This window comes from Electrophorus electricus, chromosome 16, assembly GCF_013358815.1.
Source record: "Electrophorus electricus isolate fEleEle1 chromosome 16, fEleEle1.pri, whole genome shotgun sequence".
NCBI classification, from domain to species: Eukaryota; Metazoa; Chordata; class Actinopteri; order Gymnotiformes; family Gymnotidae; genus Electrophorus; species Electrophorus electricus.
The window spans coordinates 16,869,437-16,889,069 of record NC_049550.1 but is presented as its reverse complement, the minus strand read 5'-3'; the positions used below and the strand labels follow the sequence as shown (position 1 = coordinate 16,889,069).

Sequence of the window (19,633 nt, the reverse complement as noted above, 5' to 3'; positions counted from 1 at the left end):
AGACAGGGTTCCCATTCCAGGCAGCCAGACAACAGCCGTCCTCCTCCCTTTTAGTCACGATGCAACCCCCCCCCCCCAGAAAACCCCAAAACACAACTAAAAATGTCAGGCTTAAACTACTACTGCATGGATGGTGTTGGCAGTAAATGCACACAAAAAAGGGAAAAAACAAAAAAACATTAAAAAAAATCTATTAACATGAAATCACACAAAGAGTAAAATATAAGGTTCAGAATGACATTAATAATATATTTGAGAATTTCCAACCTCAGAACAACCAAATACTTGACAATTAACAGAGCAGTAATAATTTGCTGTAGTAATCAGCAAACTATACTGCTCTAATTTCACAGTGAACACCTTTTAGATGGTTACATGTAATAATATATTTTTATTTCTTGTGCAAAGACTGCAACAAATGAAAAACAAGCTGCTTTTACATTAGGTGAGAGATGTAATACGTTTCATTATGAAACACTAAATAAAAACATAAAGATACTTTCTGATGCATGTAGTTGGGTACTGCACAAATTTCACCCCTTGGATTAAAAAAATGCAGGTAAAAGTTTGTTTAAAAATGTAACCAGCAAACAGGACTATTAAATATGTAATCTAGTATTTTTCCCCCTTAGCAGAACAAACAGTGCGTGAATCAACTGTGCCCTGAGAGAAGTGGTCAGGTTGGTTACCAGGAGATGCTCTGAGAATACTGTTAGTAGCCCAAGATATTACACAAACCTTTCAGCATTTTTATATGGATATCATATTTAAAAGAACTACAACAGTTTCAATGTTTATTTATCATATGATTATTGCTGGAAACTGTACATAAGTTACAAGTTAGATATTAGCAATTTGAACACAATGGAAAACGATGATAAGCCATCTCAAAGCAGCTTCTGTTCAAAGATCAGAACTAAAATTCTCACATAAATGATCAAAGTGTAATGACTAGATTTGTTCATTTGTGCTGACGGCCTTCAGTGCTTCTTTTAATGGTGGAAATTTCAAACAATCAAACTTTTCATTCACAAGTTAATAACTGCTGTTGCCTTCTGCTGTTTCGCCGTACCTGCTCTGGATATCTCACACATAACAAAAATGACATTCAGGTAGATTTAAGTACTAAATCATTTAAGTGTTGCCCCACCTTATTGTACTTCTTGTACCACCAGAGTACTCTGACTCTGAGAAGAACCTTCTTTTGGTTTGTTTAATAAAATGAGTTTATGTGGGTGTGTGTTTTCTCTTATGGTACAGAAGGGTAGAGGATGCGGTGTAGCTCTTTCCACAGATGGAACAGTGGTAAGGTTTCTCTCCTGTGTGTTTTCTCTGGTGGCTCGTAAGGTGAGCCAGCTGAATAAAAGTTCTCTCACACTGTGAGCATTGGTAAGGCCTCTCTAGTGTGTGTGTCCTCTCATGGTTTTTGAGATTCGAGGCATCGACGAAATGTTTCCCACAGGTTGAACACTGGTAAGGCCTCTCTCCTGTGTGTATTCTCTGGTGGACTTGAAAGACACTCAACCGTGTAAAGGTCTTACAGCAGTGAGTACATTGATAAGGTTTCTCCCCTGTGTGGATTCTTTGGTGGATCTGGAGGACATCTAACCGAGTAAAGGTCTTAGGACAGTGGGAGCATTTGTAAGGCTTCTCACCAGTATGTGTTCTCTGGTGAATCTGAAGGTTATCCAAACGCCTAAAAGTCTTACCACAGTCAGAGCACTGGTACGGCTTCTCTCCAGTATGTATTCGCTGATGGACTTTAAATGAAGTTGACTGAATGAAAGTCTTGTTGCACTGAGTGCACTGGTATGGCCTCTCACCAGTGTGGATTCTCATGTGTCTGTAGAAGGATGAGGATTTGGAGAACGTATTTCCACACTCAGTGCAAGAATAAGACTTCAGTCCGTTGAGTTCTTTTCCAGGGCTAATGGCTGAGGACAGCCGTCTAGACTGACCTGGAATGGCAAAGGTTAGAAATCACCATTACTAACTACAAAGGCTGGTTACATTGCTTATTAATGCCATCATTTATTATTTATTTGTTCCATTATCCATTTAGTATAATGTAAAAAGAAAACATCCGGGAATATAAAATTAGCAGAGCTCCAAGATAATCATTCATTGTTGGTCTTTAATGCAGTTCACTTACTGGAACTAATCAAATCCTCATTTTCCTCCGGTGAGTCGCTGCGATCTGCACGCTGCACAGAACTCATGCATAACCGAGGCTGTGGATCGCCTCTGTCAAATGCAGGGTAAGGCATGTTCGGATCATCTGGTTCAGCCTTCCAGAGAGGCGGTAGAGAAGACTTCTCCCCCAGCTCAAGTTCAGTAGAGTGCTCCCCACTGGAAATCGCCTCCCCTTCATCTGGTTCCATCTTAACTACAACCAATGAACTGCTCCAATCCTCAAGTGTACGCTGGCTCTCCCCTTTAGATTCATAATCCCACATCTCTTTAGGGACAGATGGAGCTCTGCAAGAAGCTATCGGATTGGACATGTCTGCTGAATCTTGCAGGGTGTGCCGTTTTCCACTGCTGTGTACAGAAGGGCTGATTTCTTCTGGATCTGGTTCTGTTTTGATGATTACCAACAAACTGTTCACACCCTCCTGGAGCACATGATGTTCTCCACCACAGTGTCCCTGATCCTGTCCAGTTGTGTGGATCGATTCCACTTTAGGAAGAAGAGACAAGGGCATTATATCCTCCAATTCCTGTTATAAAACAAGGGGAAAAAAATGCTCATCAAAGAGGCACAGACAATATTTTTCTAGACTAGAATTGAGGTTGAGGAAAATCATTTAAGGCTGAAATATAGTGAAATATAGAAGAAATATAGTGAAAAAAAGTTAAACATTAAAAAAAGAACACTAAGAGAACTACTGTAGTCAAAGAAGATACAAGGTTTAGGGGTTGAAGGAGAAGGAGGTGATGGAAGTTAATTTGATGCAAAAACACTATTCTGAAGGACAGGAAGAATCTTTCATTCAAAGCATGATCATAAGTGCATGGAATTTGCAAAACACCACTCAAACTGGAACCTGATTTTATCTGTGGGGAAGTTCTTCTTGGACCTCTTCTTGGCATTTATTTTATGTTCTGGGTTATGCTGCAAAACTCAGTCTCTCGAGTTTTAAATGAAAGACAGACACCACAGTTTTCTGCTGTAAAATTTGTTTGTATGCAGAATTTTATGTGCTGAACTTTTGAGGAAACATCTTTTCACTCATCTGTCCACAGTGATTTTTTTGCTGGTTATTTTATTGCAGTGGTCGCCTCTGTACTAATCTCCTACTGAGCTGTTCAGTGTCTTTCCTATGGTAGACCCAACACCAGTCATCACATTATAAACTTTGACACTTATCAGAGGATTCTACAGCATCCATCTGCATTGACCTCTGCAGGAAACCCACTCCAATGTAGAACAGCTCAGAGGTTAATTTCTTCCTATTGGCTGATAGAGGCTAAGTATTTAAAAGCCATTATACACATCATAAAACATTTCTTCTAAAGTCCTCTTCGATCTCTTCCCATGTTACAAATATTGAACCCTTTTTAAATGTTCTATATGCATGTCCATATGAATGGCTCCTAAATGTGCATGTATTCCATACAAAATGTTTTTATTTTTATTAAGAGATCTGTACAATTCTGTGCAATGTGTGCGCATGAAAAAATTTAAAAGGAGATTCCATAAAAAGCATCTAATAAAAAAGGATCAAAAAAGGATTTCTAAGGGTGGACTTCCATCAGACAACAGTCAGGCAGATGCTTTACAAAAAAACATAAGTTTTTGTCACTCCTCTCCTCAGGAGTCCAACAAAGATCCTACTGCGTGGATTCCTCCAACAGGTCATAACAGATCCTTAGGACAGAAACAAAGAGTTCTTGTGTTTGGTAACAGCTGTTAAAACACCAAAAACCTAAACAAGATTGGTATTCATGAGAGGAAACTTCTCCCATGAAAGGAAAAAATACATTTTGGGAAGAGACCACCTGGGTGTTTCACATTACAGGGTGTTTATTCTACAGAAGCAATGTTCTGTAGGCAGATGAGACAAAATGTCAGAATGCATGTACAGAGAATTACGTTTAGTGAGAACAGTTTATACACAGTGTATACCATCACCACCTCCACGCAATCCCTGTGTATACCACAAACCACCACCCACACCACCTGATACCAGTGTATACCTCCACCACCACCACCTCTATCTCCACCACCACCGCCACCAGATCCCAGTGCTAAAGCATTAGTAAGGGGGTATAAAGACCTTGAGCTGCGCATGGGCACGGACATCTAAGAATTACTGATGCACCCACGGACGCCCAGTAGTAAAAGGCCTGAGGTGTCCACGAATGCCCAATACTACCAAGCTTGAGGCACCCATGAACTCCCAATGCTACCATAACAATCTACAGCAGAAGCCATCTGTTCCCTATAACTCAAAAAAGGTTGGGTCATGCAACATAATGAACCAGGACAGTAAAAAGGTAACTGGCCAAGCCAGGTGTGATAGCATCCCTAATTCAGAGTTTCCACTCTGATGTGCATCACAGATTAGATCATATGCTTTGGACTGTCTGAAGGGCTGTTTTACACACTGAACTTCCTTAAGGGTTATTTATGCTTAAAAATCTGTTAACTTACTAGAGGGTTCCCTTATTCACATCTGTACCTGGCACTATGTGACAAGCTTGTGTTTCATGTACTGAAAACTGATCTATTGTATTTGAGACGAGTCCATTATAATTCTGCTGTAGGTGAATGGTTCTCATGTTCTTGATGTTGCAATAATGTATCATTGACTTAGCTATGGGTAAATCCTGTGCCTGAACTTTGGTCTTTCCTCACACAACAGCTATCTTATACCAAACAATCCAAAGCAAGACAAACTTGTAGTCTGTTAAGAGGTGAGACGTAGTGTCACGGCGTTTGCATCTGCATCATAGGTAGTGTTAACTCTGTGGTAATTCGCTTTGGATAAAAGCATCAGCTAATTGCCTAATTTCCTTAAATCTAAATGAAGCAAGTGAATTTATTATTATTATTATTATTATTTTATTTACAAATGACATAACTATTGCCTTCAGTATTTTAATGACAGTGTATGGGACTGCTAAATGACTATGTAACTATGTAGAGTCACTGTACCAAATGACGATGCAAAACAGTTATAAACTGTGCTTAATTTAATTAACAATCTTGAGGGAATGAGTGTATACAGCAAGCTATGTCTTACAGATACCTTTTATAACTGAACATAGGCAGACTCCTGAATGCTGACTGTTCTAGTCACCAAACACTTGCAGTTGTGGTAGCTCATAGCAAACAGGACAATCATTTATTGAAATGATCTACAGTAGCTAATTAAAATTTATTTAATTGATTAATTAATTAATTTCAGACCATAGCTGAATAGGGTTTTTTCTTCCTGCTAAGCCTATTAACGTATTATTGCTGCTTATAAAACATATACCAGTGACCTGACAACATTTTCAACATTTTGAATGTGTTTATGATCAATTTTGATTTTCAGGCTTTTGGTGCTCATGTGGGGAGACAACAGAAGCAGTACAATGCAGTGTAAAACCAATTCTAGCCATTACATTTTTTTCAACTCTGGGCTGCCCATGTACTCTAGCTATTACATGTAACTACACTGACCTTTTTACTACAGACACTGCCACAAAGTAGCTTTACAGAACTCCAGACAACAAGACCTCAAATGAGTTTGCGGAGTGTCTCACATGAGCAAGTAGTGCGTGTTAGTGATTCCAGCCAAACTAAAATGAGGGGAACTTCAACTTGGCAGTTTTTGTTCCACTTCCAATTCAGTATGCTGGTGTGCCAAGGTAAAAGTTTTTTAGTTTGTTTTGCCAAAGCGCAAACCTATTTATACTGCACGCACGGTATAAAACTAAAAAAGTAGTTTCAAACCTCTTTTTGGAATTCTCCTTCCTCCTTGAAGTTAAATTTCGTGTCGAAATGCTCCTCGTTTGTCAAGTTACTTTGCACATGTCCGCGATTTATAGTGTCATCATTGGATAAATCGGTTCCGACTGTCTTTACGTTCACTGCCTCAAAATCGCGACATATATGGAAGTCCATTCTCCGAGAATTGTCACGTTTTCAACTTGACAGCCTGGGAAAAAATGCTCGATGCACTATACTGAAAGGGTGATACCGACGAACAGTTTTGTCAACTGACTATCGTACCAAATACCCTCACGTACTGCTGTTGCTTGCTGGCTAATTAACCATCTGCGGTAAAAACCGGACCGAGTCAAATATCTCAAGATATTAATTAAAAAAACAAAAACAAATAAAAACAATTGTTCATGCTCACATAGAGATATACTAATAATGGAGCATCTAGAATTACTTTAACAGCTAGCTAACTTCGTGTCTGCACACCTCCATACAAAATGTACATGTACGAATCAAACCATCCTATGGTATAAAACCGAACATTGTACATAATATTGTGCTCAGCTGGCTAGTTTCCTAACCGCGTGATGTAGTTCTCGCTATTTCCGTATTTTATTTAAATATTTCATATGAAAACGTTCTACTTTCGGCCTTAATGCATCAATCTATGGCGTCGTAACGTTACACAAATGCCATAACCGCATTGGCTACATTATATGTCAATCAAATCATCTAAGCGAATGGTTTTCTGACATCCAGACACAGAGCTCTTTCTTGCACTGTGGGCGGTTCCACTTTGACAATGTCATATGAAATATTCGTGTCGTACTCAAGACCCTTACTTCAACATGTTACTGATACCCGTCTTCTAACGTAGATGTGCTAACGGATTTTCACGGTCGCTTGAGACGATTTACAGTTTATTTTTACATGTTGATATCAGCGCCGCAGGTAGCCTGTATGAAGATGGAGTTTCTGGGCTCTTTAACTCTAAATCACTGGAATGTATTTTCATTTGGCTATTGTTACAAGCTAGATGTAACATGAGTATTAAGCCGCATGAGGTTGGTGAAGTATACAGACAGACATTTAAAGTTAAAACAAAAAGTTAAAGACCTAGATCAAAGTCTTTGCGTTGATCATTTTTGTAATCCACGTTACCGGGAGGCTGTTGGAGCGTTCCCACTCAGCATCTCTGATCTAAGTGACAAGGCTTCCGGGATTCACAGGTGTGAAGAGAGCTTCGAATCCTCCATTTACACTGGAGTTCGTCTACAAGTTAACAAGGGTAAACACTTTTCTATGTGCACATTTTCCCACATACGCGTATATTTTGCTGGAAGTGGCAGGCTACAAACTGAGTATTTCAAACAAGGACAACTGTGTATTAAGACTGCTGAAACACATATGCATTCTTATTGTGCTCTGTACATGTAAATAGGTCTGACTTAATACTGTACGCTCAATGTGTAATCATGACACCACGTAACTACAGCCCTACTGGGCACAGAAACACTTCTTCTATAAGCAAAAATACAGCACCTTACACTCAGCACTGGTACATTTTATAGTAGCCCATGGAAAATATAATAAATATATAATATAATAAAATATCTGTTAACAACTCTGTAATGGTGACTGTATTTTTCCTGAATGTCATTGTTTTCCTTTAAAAATTAAAATAATGACAAAAAGAACTAACTAAATCTAACATAGACCTTTCTTGAGGTTTTTATTAATGCTGCTGAGTAAAATACAGTCTAGGCTAGCTTTTTTCTATTTTGACCATGGGCATGCATAGCAAGATTAGAAACTGTTGGTTCTCTGCACACGGTAAGAGGCAGAAATAGAGCCATTAATATAGACCGATTATAATAGTCCCATTATAATAGACCTATTCTTATTCTGTCGCACACTCAGGTATACCAGTCAGCAATGTGTTTATGGGAATAATGACAGCAGACATCCATCTCGGTTCTGACATTATGGTTATAACCAATGACGCGTAATCCAGTATTTCTGAGAAAGGTGTCTATGTCAGGGATGCTCAGAGGCTGAGACCCCACTCTACTGCTGAGACTCCACTTACACTACTGTTAAGACTTCACTGTTATTTTTCAGAAGAAAATGGAGATTCTTCCAGAGATGCTAGTCACCTTTAGAAAGGAGAAACCTGCTACAGAACACACCACTCCCAAACATCACATATATGCAAAAAAAGGACTGTAAAAATAATGTATGTTGGATATTAAAAAGTATATCATCTTACCACTCTATAAATGATTTGATTAGTAATTGTTATTAATTAGGTCATAAAAACCTAAAAAAACAAACAAACATGAACAAGCAGTTAAAAGTAAAAAGACCAGTCTTGACCTAGTGACCTGTAGAATGTAAGTGTAGTTGTTTCATATCTTTATGTAGGCTGGATGATCATTTCAGAGTGAATAAGTGTGATCGAAAATATTATTCGATCATGTATTATCATGTGATTCATATGTAATGATTCATATATAATCATGTTAATCCTTTCCATCATGTAATCCTATATGAATGGTTTAGTCTGCATACTCTGTCTCTGTATATTGTGTGAACAAATGACTGTTGGAATGTTGCTTTATGACCTGCATGTGTTGTGACCTGCACAGGTCGTAAAGAGGGATTAGGCTTTTGTTTTCTTGCAAATGGTGTCTGTCCTTTGAAGCGTCCTGGCATATGCAGGAATGTTCATCACCAAATGGAGTAGGGAATGCGTAAATAAGATCACAGAGCACCCCCTCCCCGGGGAGGGGCTTGAAGTCTAGATATAAGGAGTCGAGTCAGTCTACCCCTTTAGAGCTTTCACTTTCGAGCATTAGCTCTCACACAGCTGTGTTTTGTGTGTCCTATTTTCTTTATTAAATTACTCTTTTAATCACGTCTGACTTGCTGTTTATTCAAATTTCCACCACAAAAAGACATCCTGTTGGTTAGATTTTAGCCACTTATATAACACAGCTTATAAAACTAAATGAATGTCATGCTGACTGATGGGCAAGACAATGCAGCTAGGTCTAAGATTAAAATGGATGATCTGAGATTCACATGGATGTTACCCTTTTGGTTAATGCAATTATTAAGAAGAGTAAAAGATGCTTCTGCTCCAATTAATAACCATCAATAAACTCATTTTGAACCATCATGGTTCAAAATTAGTTTATGACCTATATTATTTCTACATGATTATGGTCCCTTTTATATACAGTAAGACTTATTTATTCCAGCTTTCATGTACTTCACACTTTGTATTTGACACAATTTTATTCTATATAAATATTAAAATATAAAGTATTATGCAAGTTAAGGAAATATAATTTTAGTACAAAATATATTTGATATATATGGCATGGAATTTTAGTTTTGAAGCATTGCATGTGGTGTATAAATGGGAATGGTTTCTCTCCTGTACAGGAGGTTGAGTATGGTGCTAGGAATACCAAAGTTCTTCTATTAAGTCCAAAGAAGAATGAACATTTTTGTGAACAAACAAGTGTTCAGTATGGTACACTTTTTAAAAGCAATATCTGATTTTCTCGAAGAGTTTGAATTAAAGTGTTGAGTCTCAACTCATGTTTCAAATCTGACCCAGTCTTGCAGATTTCTCCTTTGTAACATATGAAGGATTCGACCCTTTATCACAGGAAGCTGCCCAGGTGCTTGCACACTCTCTTGTAATCTCAAAAATAGACTACTACAACTCACTATTTGCTGGTCTTCCTCTAAGAGTCATCAGACCTTTACAACTTGTCCAGAACGCAGCAGCATGACTGGTCTTCAATCTTGTGAAGTTCATGTCACTCCACTGCTGTGCTCCCTTCATTGGCTTTCAGTAGCTCCTGCACCAGATTTAAAACCTTGATGCTTGCCTATAAAGCCGAAAATGGACCAGCCCTTCCATACATGAGGTCAATGGTCAAACTCCAAATTGCACCTCGAGTACTTCAAACCTTTTAACCTTTACAGCGAGGCTTGAAACATATTGCTTCAATTCTCACAGAGGATGAGCATCTCTGGCTCTCTGGCCAGCAGAGACCCTTGCTGGCTTCAAATGCAGACTAGAGACCCATTTATTTTTGAAATAGTTAAATGACCATTGAGCCTGCACCCATGTTGAGTAACAAACTCTAGTACTTATAGTAGGGTATTGTTACACTTATCATTGTTGGAGATAGAGCTTATGTATTTTGCACTTCTAGGTGTCAGCATTCAGCATGTATTCTGGTTCAATGGTATCTTGAACTCTAACCGACTGTACTGGCTAGATACATTCTGTGAGTAAATGACAAAGCACTTTTGTAAGTCGTTCTGGATAAGAGTGTCTGCCAAGTGCCATAAATGTAAATGTAGAATAAAGACAATGAAGAATTGTAACGCGGAGGCTTTAAGGAGGATGCGGGGATGAGTAGCGTGACAGACCAACACACGTTTATTTGACGTTTAAACACTCACGCTAACAGAGGCAAAAACCGACAACATAAACAACAGACCTACACAAACGACAGAACTACAGTGTAGAATACAGTGCAGAATATAGTCTATAGTTTAGACTACACTGGAGAACACAATGTCTTATGACCAGTGGCTCAAGTATTTCAGGCAAATTAGTTCATCTGGCACAAAGAGACAGAGCCTGTATGCACAGTGAACGCAGGATACAGAGGCTTCTGAAAAGCAGCCTGGAAGGTGTGTATATGATTCAGTATCTGTGTGTCAGAGGAGATGCTGTAAAATGACAGTTTGCCAGCTGGCCAGTCCAGATACACTCCTATTCTACTTGACTTTGAATCAGGAGCATGTATTTTTATGTACACTGAATCATGACAGACCTCATAGCCAGTAGAAATGCACCTAAGACACCACGACACTGGATTTGAATCAAACTGAGCTTTGGGATCACACAAAGAAATTTCAAATTCTTTCCTTTGGATTTCTTCGTAAGTGACTCCTATTATACAATCTGCATCTTTAAAATCAACCTCCCAGTAACAGCGATCTGACTGACTGTCTTTACACAGCACATGTGAAAACATTTCAAATCTGTCTGGATGATATGGATGCTGCTGGTTCTTATTCATGTTAGTCACCTTTCTGTTGGCATCGGACAGGTAGAGATTTTGGTGTGCCGTGTTTGGGTCGAACGTGAGCACACGAGCATCTACAGGACAGAAACAGTTTCATTAGAACAAAAGTCTGGCGAGACACACAAGGTGAGCAGGAGTACATGTTTAAGGATAAACGTACACTTTTTGAGTCCTGCTTTAATAAACTTTTCACCCTTTGGGTCAGTCCTGTAGCAACAAAGAATGAAAGCATGTGATGGTAAAAATGCACACAAAACTTCTTATCATTACAAAAACTGCTCAGCACTGTCCCCTTACCCCAAACAGAGTGGAACAGTCAAGACATAATTAGTGTCCACTTATTTTCTTCTTTAGATTTGTATATTAGCTATAAGGCTAGTGTAGCTAAAAAGGAAAGAAAACCTACACCTGTCAATTACCTGGTAATAGAAACAGCATGCTGAAACCTTAAACCACTTTGAGCTGAGTAATCTCAAGACGACCAAAAGCGAAATATAGACACCAAATATATTATATTTGTGCCACTAACTTGAGTAACAGTTTGCATTGTTGATCCTGCAGTCTAGCAGACAGCAGCTTCACTCCTGACTCTCCTGGGTGGTTGTAGGTCAGATCCAGTTCTTTCAGATGTGAAGGGTTTGAGGTCAGGGCTGAAGCCAGAGAAGAACAGCCTTCCTCTGTGATTGAGCAACCAGACAACCTATAAACAGACATTAAAAGGGTATGAATTAATTAACCATGAATATGTTTAACTCATGCTTTAAAATAAATACTTATAGTGGTAGAAAGAAACAATGCATACCTTAGTTAACGGGTTATAATCATGTGCATAACTAACTGTGGGCATGTTTTTTAAAGTCATTCTTTGTGGTTTCCTCCAAGTTATAGTTTGCTTTAAGTACATGACTTACTATAGTGATAAAATATAGAAAATATATACTATATATTATAATGATATAATGTCACGATAATGCATATACAATTAACTGTAGCTTCTGCTTCAGCACTTCTAGCTGTCAGGTCATCTTCTCAGGGTTTGTCAGCCTGGTCCGCAGGGTCCACCACACTATGAACCAGCTCCCAGTACCCCTGAAATGGAGTTCTTACTCAGGATGGGTGTATGGGGCGAAGTGGGAGTGGAATTTGTGAGCAGAGAGGTATCATTTTGTCAGTAGCGAGGAGCAGCTTTTTAGGACGTCAAATACTCCAATAGTACTTCAACCCATGAGTGCATCATACCCAAAAAGCACTCATAATGCAATTGCATTGTAGTCCTTTTTAACCATCCTGCTGATAGTCATTTGGTGACTTATGATAGTAGTTGTTAAAACCAACCAACTGACAAGATGCAGCTACCAGTATTCTGCTACTTGATCAATAAAACAGTTACAAATTACTTGATTTAGAAAGAAGTTACCGTTTCACTATTACATATGACACATTTAAATAGCTATACTGACCTCAACTATAGTGGTGCACAGAGTGGGTGAAAAGAGTTGAGAGTAGGGCACAATGGGAGCGAAGAGATGATCAATCTTTGAGTAAACAACTGCTGCTCCACTCCACTCAAATGCACTGCTCTTAATGGCTTGACTCAGAAGCTTGTTGGGGGCCAAGTTAAAGTAAAAACATGGAGGGCCCTGGAGACTGGATTGATAAACCCTGCTCTATGTGCAGACTGAAAGTGTAAAAAAAACCTTTATAAAGCATAATCATTCCTCAGCACTGACCCCAGTATCTCCAGCCTACAGTTGGGATTCTCCAGTCCAGCAGAGAGCATCTTTACTCCTGTGTCTTGTAGATCATTGTTGCTGAGGTCCAGCACTCTTAGAGGATGATCAGAACCACAGTGGAGAATGGAGGAAAGTAATGCAGAGCTCTTCTCTGTGAGGTTACACCAGCCCAGCCTAAGTTAGCAACATAGCACATTCAGTCTCAGAAATCCTATCTGGTCGCACCAGAACAAAGAAGGCTGATCATGAAATCTAAGTGAAAATGAGTCAGTGTTTTCATATTCATCTTTAGACTCAGTTCTGTGCAAAATATTAAATTTACCTAATTTCCCCTTTACCCCAAATGCAGTTGTTCAAATACACTGTGTTAAAAAAAAAAAAAAAAAGTCAAGCACTGTACAAGATGCACCTCTAACTAGGACTTTTTTTCTATAAATCAAGAAATGTGCCTAAAATTTCATTTAACCACAGTAATTTCATTTACAAGTAAATAATTTTGTAAAATAGCTGGAATACTCTGTATTTACAAATCTAACTTCAAAGTGGAACCATTGTATCATATGTATTGCTTTCAGCTTTCCAAGACATTTCAAGTGCATTCCAACTATACATGATGTCATGAATGACTGGTACACAGGATATAATAACAATCATTATTAATAATAAAAGGGAATCCTGCAGTTAATTGTTGCTGCACTGTGTGTTATACTAATAATTCATTTCAAGCAACAACTGATTTAATATACACTTTTCTGACACTGCACTCAAGAGTGTAGTTTGAAATTGACAACCTTACATCCCAGGTATGTCAAATACATTTTATAGTGCATAATGTATCACCATAATAATAAGCAATGATAAGCAAGCCACATCACAATCACATTGATTTGTTATATAGATGGGTAGATAAGTTTATCAGTGAGTGCTTAAACCAGAGGTGTGGTTAGTCATGAATACTTGCCTCAAAGTGTTCAATTTACAATATGAATTCTGAAATCCAGCTAAGAGTTGCTTCAGTCCTGAATCTTCCAGATCATTGCCGCTGAGATCCAGTTCTTTCAGGAAGGATGAAATGGAACCGAGTGCAGAAACCAATTCTGTACAGCTGTTTTGGGTAAAATGGCATTGAGCTAACCTAAAAACAGTGATAAGAATTAGTGGGAATGTAAATGGAAGTGTTGCATTTGATTCAGTTTAAAATTTAGTCCAGCAAACAACTCTGACCTCAGAATCTCCAGTTTACAGTGTGAGCTCTTCAGTCCATCAGAAAGCTGTTTTACTCCTCCTCCAATACTGTAATTATCACTCAGGTCCAGCTCTCTGAGGGGGGAATTATCTGCCTGCAGAGCTACAGATACAACTTCACAGCAGCTTTCAGTCAGTTCACAGCCAGCAAACCTGTAACCATAGGGCAAGTGTTCAGGTCACAGAATTAAAGGCTCTCATTAGAGAGACAACAGTTGAAGAAAAAAAAAAGCATAAGTTTATTATGGATAGACAGTTAAACATCTTTGCATATTGGCAAACAAAACATCTTTGCATACTGAACACTCACAGAGCTTTTCTGCAACACCTCACAACTGGCACCAGTCTTCTGCATGCTGCACTTGATGTGTTGTATTTCTTTGGGTCAAACTCATCCAACACCTCTTCAGACATCAATAGCATGTAGGCCAGAGCTGAGCAGTTTGATGAGGAGAGTTCTCTCTCTGGAAATGCCTCCATGTTCAGATATTTCTTTATTTGATTATAATGGGATCTCTCTTTGAGTTCGAGCAGGCAGAAGAAGTTATTGATGGATGTCTCAGGGGACAGTACTGGGACAGTTTTGTTCTGCATCTGCCTGATGTGCTGGATTACTTTATCAATGCTCTTTTTGGTTTTTTCTGTGTGTGGCAGCAGGCCATTCAGGAATTTCTGGCTGGACTCCAGAGAGATGCCCAGCAGGAAACGCAAGAAAAGATCTAAATGACCTCTCTCATTCTGCTTGGCTCTGTCAACGGCCTTCTTCAGTAAGAGATCCAACTTAACACTAGCAGGACGAGGAGGGTAGTCGTCAAAGAAAAACTGCAGCTCATCAAAGTTTTTGTTCAGGTAGCAACAGAACACATGGAGGGCAGCGAGGAACTCTTGAACACTCAAATGTATGAAACAGTAAACCTTCTCCTCATGAAGTACAGATTCTTGCTTGAAGATCTCGGTGCAAATACCACTGAACTCAGAGTCTTCAGTGACATCAATGCCAGACTCTCTCAGGTCATTTTCATAGAACATTATATTCTTCTTTTTCAGTTGTTCAAATGCCAGCTTGGCCAGTTTCAAGATCATCTCTCTGTTGGATTCCATCAGCTTTTTCATGTCTCGCTCATATTTCATGTCATACTTCTGGTTCTTTATGTTCATCTGTATAAGAAGGAAATGGATGTACATTTCAGTCAGTGTGGTGGGAATGTCTTCTCCATGGTTTTCCACCAGCATTGCCTGCAGAACAGTAGCTGTGATCCAGCAGAAGACAGGTATGTGACACATGATGTACAGGCTGCGAGAAGTCTTAATATGGTAGATGATTTTAGAAGCTTTATTCTCATCCAGTATCCTCTTTTTGAAGTATTCCTCCTTCTGTGCATCAGTGAAGCCTCGCACCTCTGTGAATAAGCTCACATGCTCTGAAGGAATGTGATGAGCTGCTGCTGGTCGGGAGGTTATCCAGATCTGGGTAGAAGGAAGTATGTTTCCTTTGACGAGATTTGTAATCAGGGCATCCACAGATGCTTTCTTTGTTACGCTGCACACTATTTTGCTGTTGAAATCCAATGGAAGTCGACTCTCATCAAGCCCATCAAAGATGAATGCAAGCTTGTAGTCTTCATAGATTTTTGTTTCCTTCAGTTTGTCCAGTTCAGGGTAGAATTCCAACAGCAATTCATGAAAACTGTACTCTCCATCTTTAACCAAGTTAATCTCTCGAAATGGAAGAAGAAACATGCAGTCTATATCCTGGTTTGCATCTCCCTCTGCCCAATCAAGAATGAATTTCTGAACAGAAACTGTTTTTCCAATGCCAGCAACTCCTTTGGTCAACACAAGCTTGTTCTTTTCATTTTTCCATGGCAAGTTGAAAATTTGATTACAGTTGATTGGAGTGTCCTGAGATTTTTTCATATTAAAAGCTTTGTCAATCTTCAGAATTTCATGTTCATTATTGACCTCTTTGAGTTCTCCTTCTGTGATGAAGACCTGCGTATAAACTTTCTTAAGATGTATTTTATTTTTTACATCCTTTTTGCCCTCAAATATGCACTCAATTTTCTTCTTTATGGTGGCTTTGTGACTTTGCAGGTGTTTCTGTAGAACTGCATCATCTGTTTAGCACAAAAGAAAAATCAATTTGAATAAATATTAGTAATTACATTTTCTGCTTATGTTGCAGAAAAAATAAATCTGTAAATCCACAGTTTGATATTCTAGGTAACAAAACCAAAGCCTGCATTAGTTGTCAAAGAGGAAATAAACCTCACAACAAACTGTCATTCCAGCATATCTGTACAAACTCACATTTGAGTGGAGGCTCTTTAAATTTAAATTATAGTTCATGTTATCATCAATGATACCAGTAAAACTAAAAATAGTACATACTACTAAATAATACTGATTAATAGTACCACCACCAAGAACAGACAAACACCTAACATCTAAAACCATTTTAGAGTTTTAATTAATAGGAAATGGACTGACACTATTTATTTGGGACAATACATTTCTAAAGTAACCAACACTTCTCTTTTTTCTTTTATTTCCATGTGTGGTCACTGCAGTGTGCTATACTTCCTTTCTACTGACAGTACTGCAACAACTGCATAAATAAGGACATTTCATATAAGTGATATGTGGATGAATCACGATGGAATGTGTCAGACTCATATGCGTTCAATATTAGTCAACACAAGAACTATGTGGTACCTGAGATTGTGTCTGCTGCTTCTCCTCCTGCATTTACTGAGAAATTTGAGAGAAAGTGAATGACTCATGCAAACTGGGCATTGACTTTTTCTATTAAAACAACAAAACACATTTGTGTCCTACCACTGTGTTAACAGAATGCATTAACATGAGAGTCAACAAGCAGTGCATCTGCTCAACAGAAGCCCTACTAAATAAAAAAATCAAAACATCTCCCCCCTTGAGTCAGAGATAATAAAATAATTTGTTTACTGATTATGTTAACATACCACTGCAGGAAGTGCCAGAAGTGTTGGCATTGATGATTACTGAACCAAAGATGTTGTTTTTACAGAGTGTTGGCATAGCTACAGTGCTGCTGTTGTTAGCACTCACAGTGACAGAGCATTCGGTAGGTAGAGTAGGAGGCACTGAAACAGGAACCACATACTGCTGCTGGTTTTCTGTCACAAGTTTCAATTTCCTGTCAGCCTCAAACACACAATCATCTACAGGAGAGAAATAAATGTACATCACTTGAAATGGAATCTCTGGCCAATTCTGTAGATTGAAATATAAATTGTTCTCAGTGACAACATTTGCACTTGCAATAAAACAAAAATCCCTCATTTACCTTTACTGTTCTGAGAGGTTATGGTCTGCTTTGATCTCCATCTCCAGAATAAAACGGATAGAACAATCGCCAGACAAGCCAATGAAAATTCAGAGGCATTCTCACACACTAAGGAAAGACAAAGATCATTGGGACTGACCTTCCCAACCTCGACAGTGTCTATGCAAGCCGACTATAGAAGAAGGATGGCTGCATCAGTAGAGACAACACACCCTGTTCAATGTGCTGCCTTCTGGGAAGCAGTACAAAGCTATCCGTACACGGACCAACTGACTGAGAAACAGTGTCTTTCCAAATGCTGTGGCCTCATTAACACCACATTGATCACCCCACCCCAGACCATCACCTTGCACGTTTAATACAACACTCTGCACCTTATGCACATTACGTAACTACTATCCAGGCTCTCGGTGTACAACAAATGCAGTACAGTGTAATCGCACCCTCACTTTAAAGAGAGTTATTTATCTATTCATACTATATCGATGCCCGTTTGCTGCTCATACTGCCTCCTGTAAACACAGAACGTACCTGATTTATACTGCAAACTATTCTAAACTGCTGGGTACGTAAATGCAACCTCGACCACTGATCACCTTTCCATTTATGCTAAACTGTCATTTATGTTGTAAAAAGCAACCGTGAAAGACTGGAATCTACTGTCTTTCTGCCCATCCTGTCACCAATGTAAATTTGAATATGTATATCTTGCTGTATATTTAGTATATTTTTGCTGCTTCCGGAAGGCTGTAAACGAAATTTTACTCGTGGAAATAGTTACTAAGAACTAAAGCTTGTCACGCATTCAACCACACATTTTATCTGTTTCTTGGTACTCACCGAACAAAAACATTGTGAAAAACTGGATCTAAGTGAAAGGGTGTTTCATTTTGCTAATGCTTCGCGAGCTGCAATAGCTTCTCGTGTCTCGACTGCACACCAGATCGGACTTTATCAACTTCCTGCCTCAGAGCACGGTGGCCGTGAAAGCCCATCGCGCTGCAAACGAAAAAAAAAAGCGCTGCAACTGAATATAAATTACCTTCACCTCCATTCTCTTTCCGTGTCGTTCGGAAACGAACACTTCCGTTGGTGTGACTGCAGCGTTTCTGAAGTTGTATGTGTGTTCTGAATTTGCACCGCATTTCCGAAATGTAGCGCAAATGTTACCGTTTTTAATAAAGTGTTTTCCGAATTTGTATAGCCTTCATGAATTTCCATCGCGTTTCTGAAATGTAGTTGCAGCGCGATTGGTAAATTGCAGTGATGAGTCTTCCCACTGGCCACTGTTTCAGAGCGACCGCTGAAAGCGTGGTCAACCAACAACAGCAGCCTACGTCATCGTAGGGCTGGGTCATAAAATTCCTCGTACATTTTTGGTGTATTTTCTTGGTGAAACTAGTGATATTGGGAAAATGGACCAAGAGTTGCAATTAATTTTATTCTGTTCTAATGTGACTATGTTGGACAAATATGGGACACAGGAGATATTAAAATGACGATATGTAGAAGTTTGTAGGAGCACAAGTTATACAGAAGACTGACAAGCAGTTTGAAAAGGTATGGGGGCAAGACACTGAGCAGAACCCATGAGTTTTAGAACGTGAAGAAAGACAAATTCCATCTACACAAAGGCAAAGGTGTGAGGTCAGACCTCTACATCTAGTTATTCAATCCAACAATGGTGCACGAGGTTGGCTGGATGGCTTGTCGCACTTGTTGGTTTGTAAGAGTCGAACCACCTGCCTCTCCACCATTGGCTGAAAAGAGTGTCGCACGCGCAGAAAGGCGTGACCTATATGAGACTACTCCGTTGTACTACAAGGATATGTTGATTAGTTAAAATATATAAAATATAAATTTGTATTATATATACGACTGTCTTATATATTTCAGCTCATCTTCTTTTGTTGCAGCACAACTGTAAAGTAGAGACCCCGTATGAAGATTTCTTGCAGCGCTGCGTCATCGTATGCAAATGCTTTTCATTGTATTTGGTGCTGGGTATGAACTCGGGACGAGTGTTTTGAGCGAAGACAAACACTGCACCTAGAGCACTCTCCTTTAATGGCTTTAGATGCAGAGCAATTTTTAACTTAAACATCCGTTAAGGACACTTATGAGTTCCTCACCGCAATCGTTTCTACAATCGATCAAGTTCAGTGTTGAGTAATTAAAAGTAAAAGTGTAACCGCAATTGAAACATTTCTTACACGAAGGTATGTAGTAAATATAAACAATTTTCAGGCTTGTGTGTATATGACTGTGC

At 38.9% G+C, this 19,633-nt stretch overlaps 2 protein-coding genes across 6 annotated transcripts; both read right to left on the bottom strand.

Annotated features, from left to right (window-relative positions):
* Window positions 1-258: 258 nt before the first annotated feature.
* Window positions 259-6,582, bottom strand: LOC113591733 (zinc finger protein 184-like). Its single transcript, XM_027032356.2, has 3 exons — window positions 5,948-6,582; window positions 2,153-2,720; window positions 259-1,958 (listed from the first exon to the last, which is right to left on the bottom strand). Exons 1-3 carry the CDS (start codon window positions 6,116-6,118, stop codon window positions 1,228-1,230), a joined length of 1,470 nt encoding a protein of 489 aa, XP_026888157.2. The 5' UTR covers window positions 6,119-6,582; the 3' UTR covers window positions 259-1,227.
* A 3,798-nt stretch (window positions 6,583-10,380) lies between these two features.
* LOC113591736 (NACHT, LRR and PYD domains-containing protein 12-like) lies at window positions 10,381-18,655 on the bottom strand. 5 transcript variants are annotated; one of them, XM_035535155.1, is made up of 11 exons: window positions 18,205-18,325; window positions 17,365-17,472; window positions 17,021-17,239; window positions 16,752-16,787; window positions 14,347-16,153; window positions 14,016-14,189; window positions 13,753-13,926; window positions 12,789-12,965; window positions 11,588-11,758; window positions 11,219-11,265; window positions 10,381-11,132 (listed from the first exon to the last, which is right to left on the bottom strand). In XM_035535155.1, the coding sequence occupies exons 1-11, from the start codon at window positions 18,215-18,217 to the stop codon at window positions 10,579-10,581; spliced, it is 3,480 nt and encodes a 1,159-aa protein (XP_035391048.1). In that variant the 5' UTR covers window positions 18,218-18,325; the 3' UTR covers window positions 10,381-10,578. The 5 variants fall into 5 exon arrangements, with proteins under 5 accessions (XP_035391048.1, XP_035391049.1, XP_035391050.1 ...); XM_035535156.1 differs by lacking the exons at window positions 17,365-17,472; window positions 18,205-18,325 and adding an exon at window positions 18,413-18,655; XM_035535157.1 differs by lacking the exon at window positions 17,365-17,472.
* Between the last annotated feature and the right edge of the window lie 978 nt (window positions 18,656-19,633).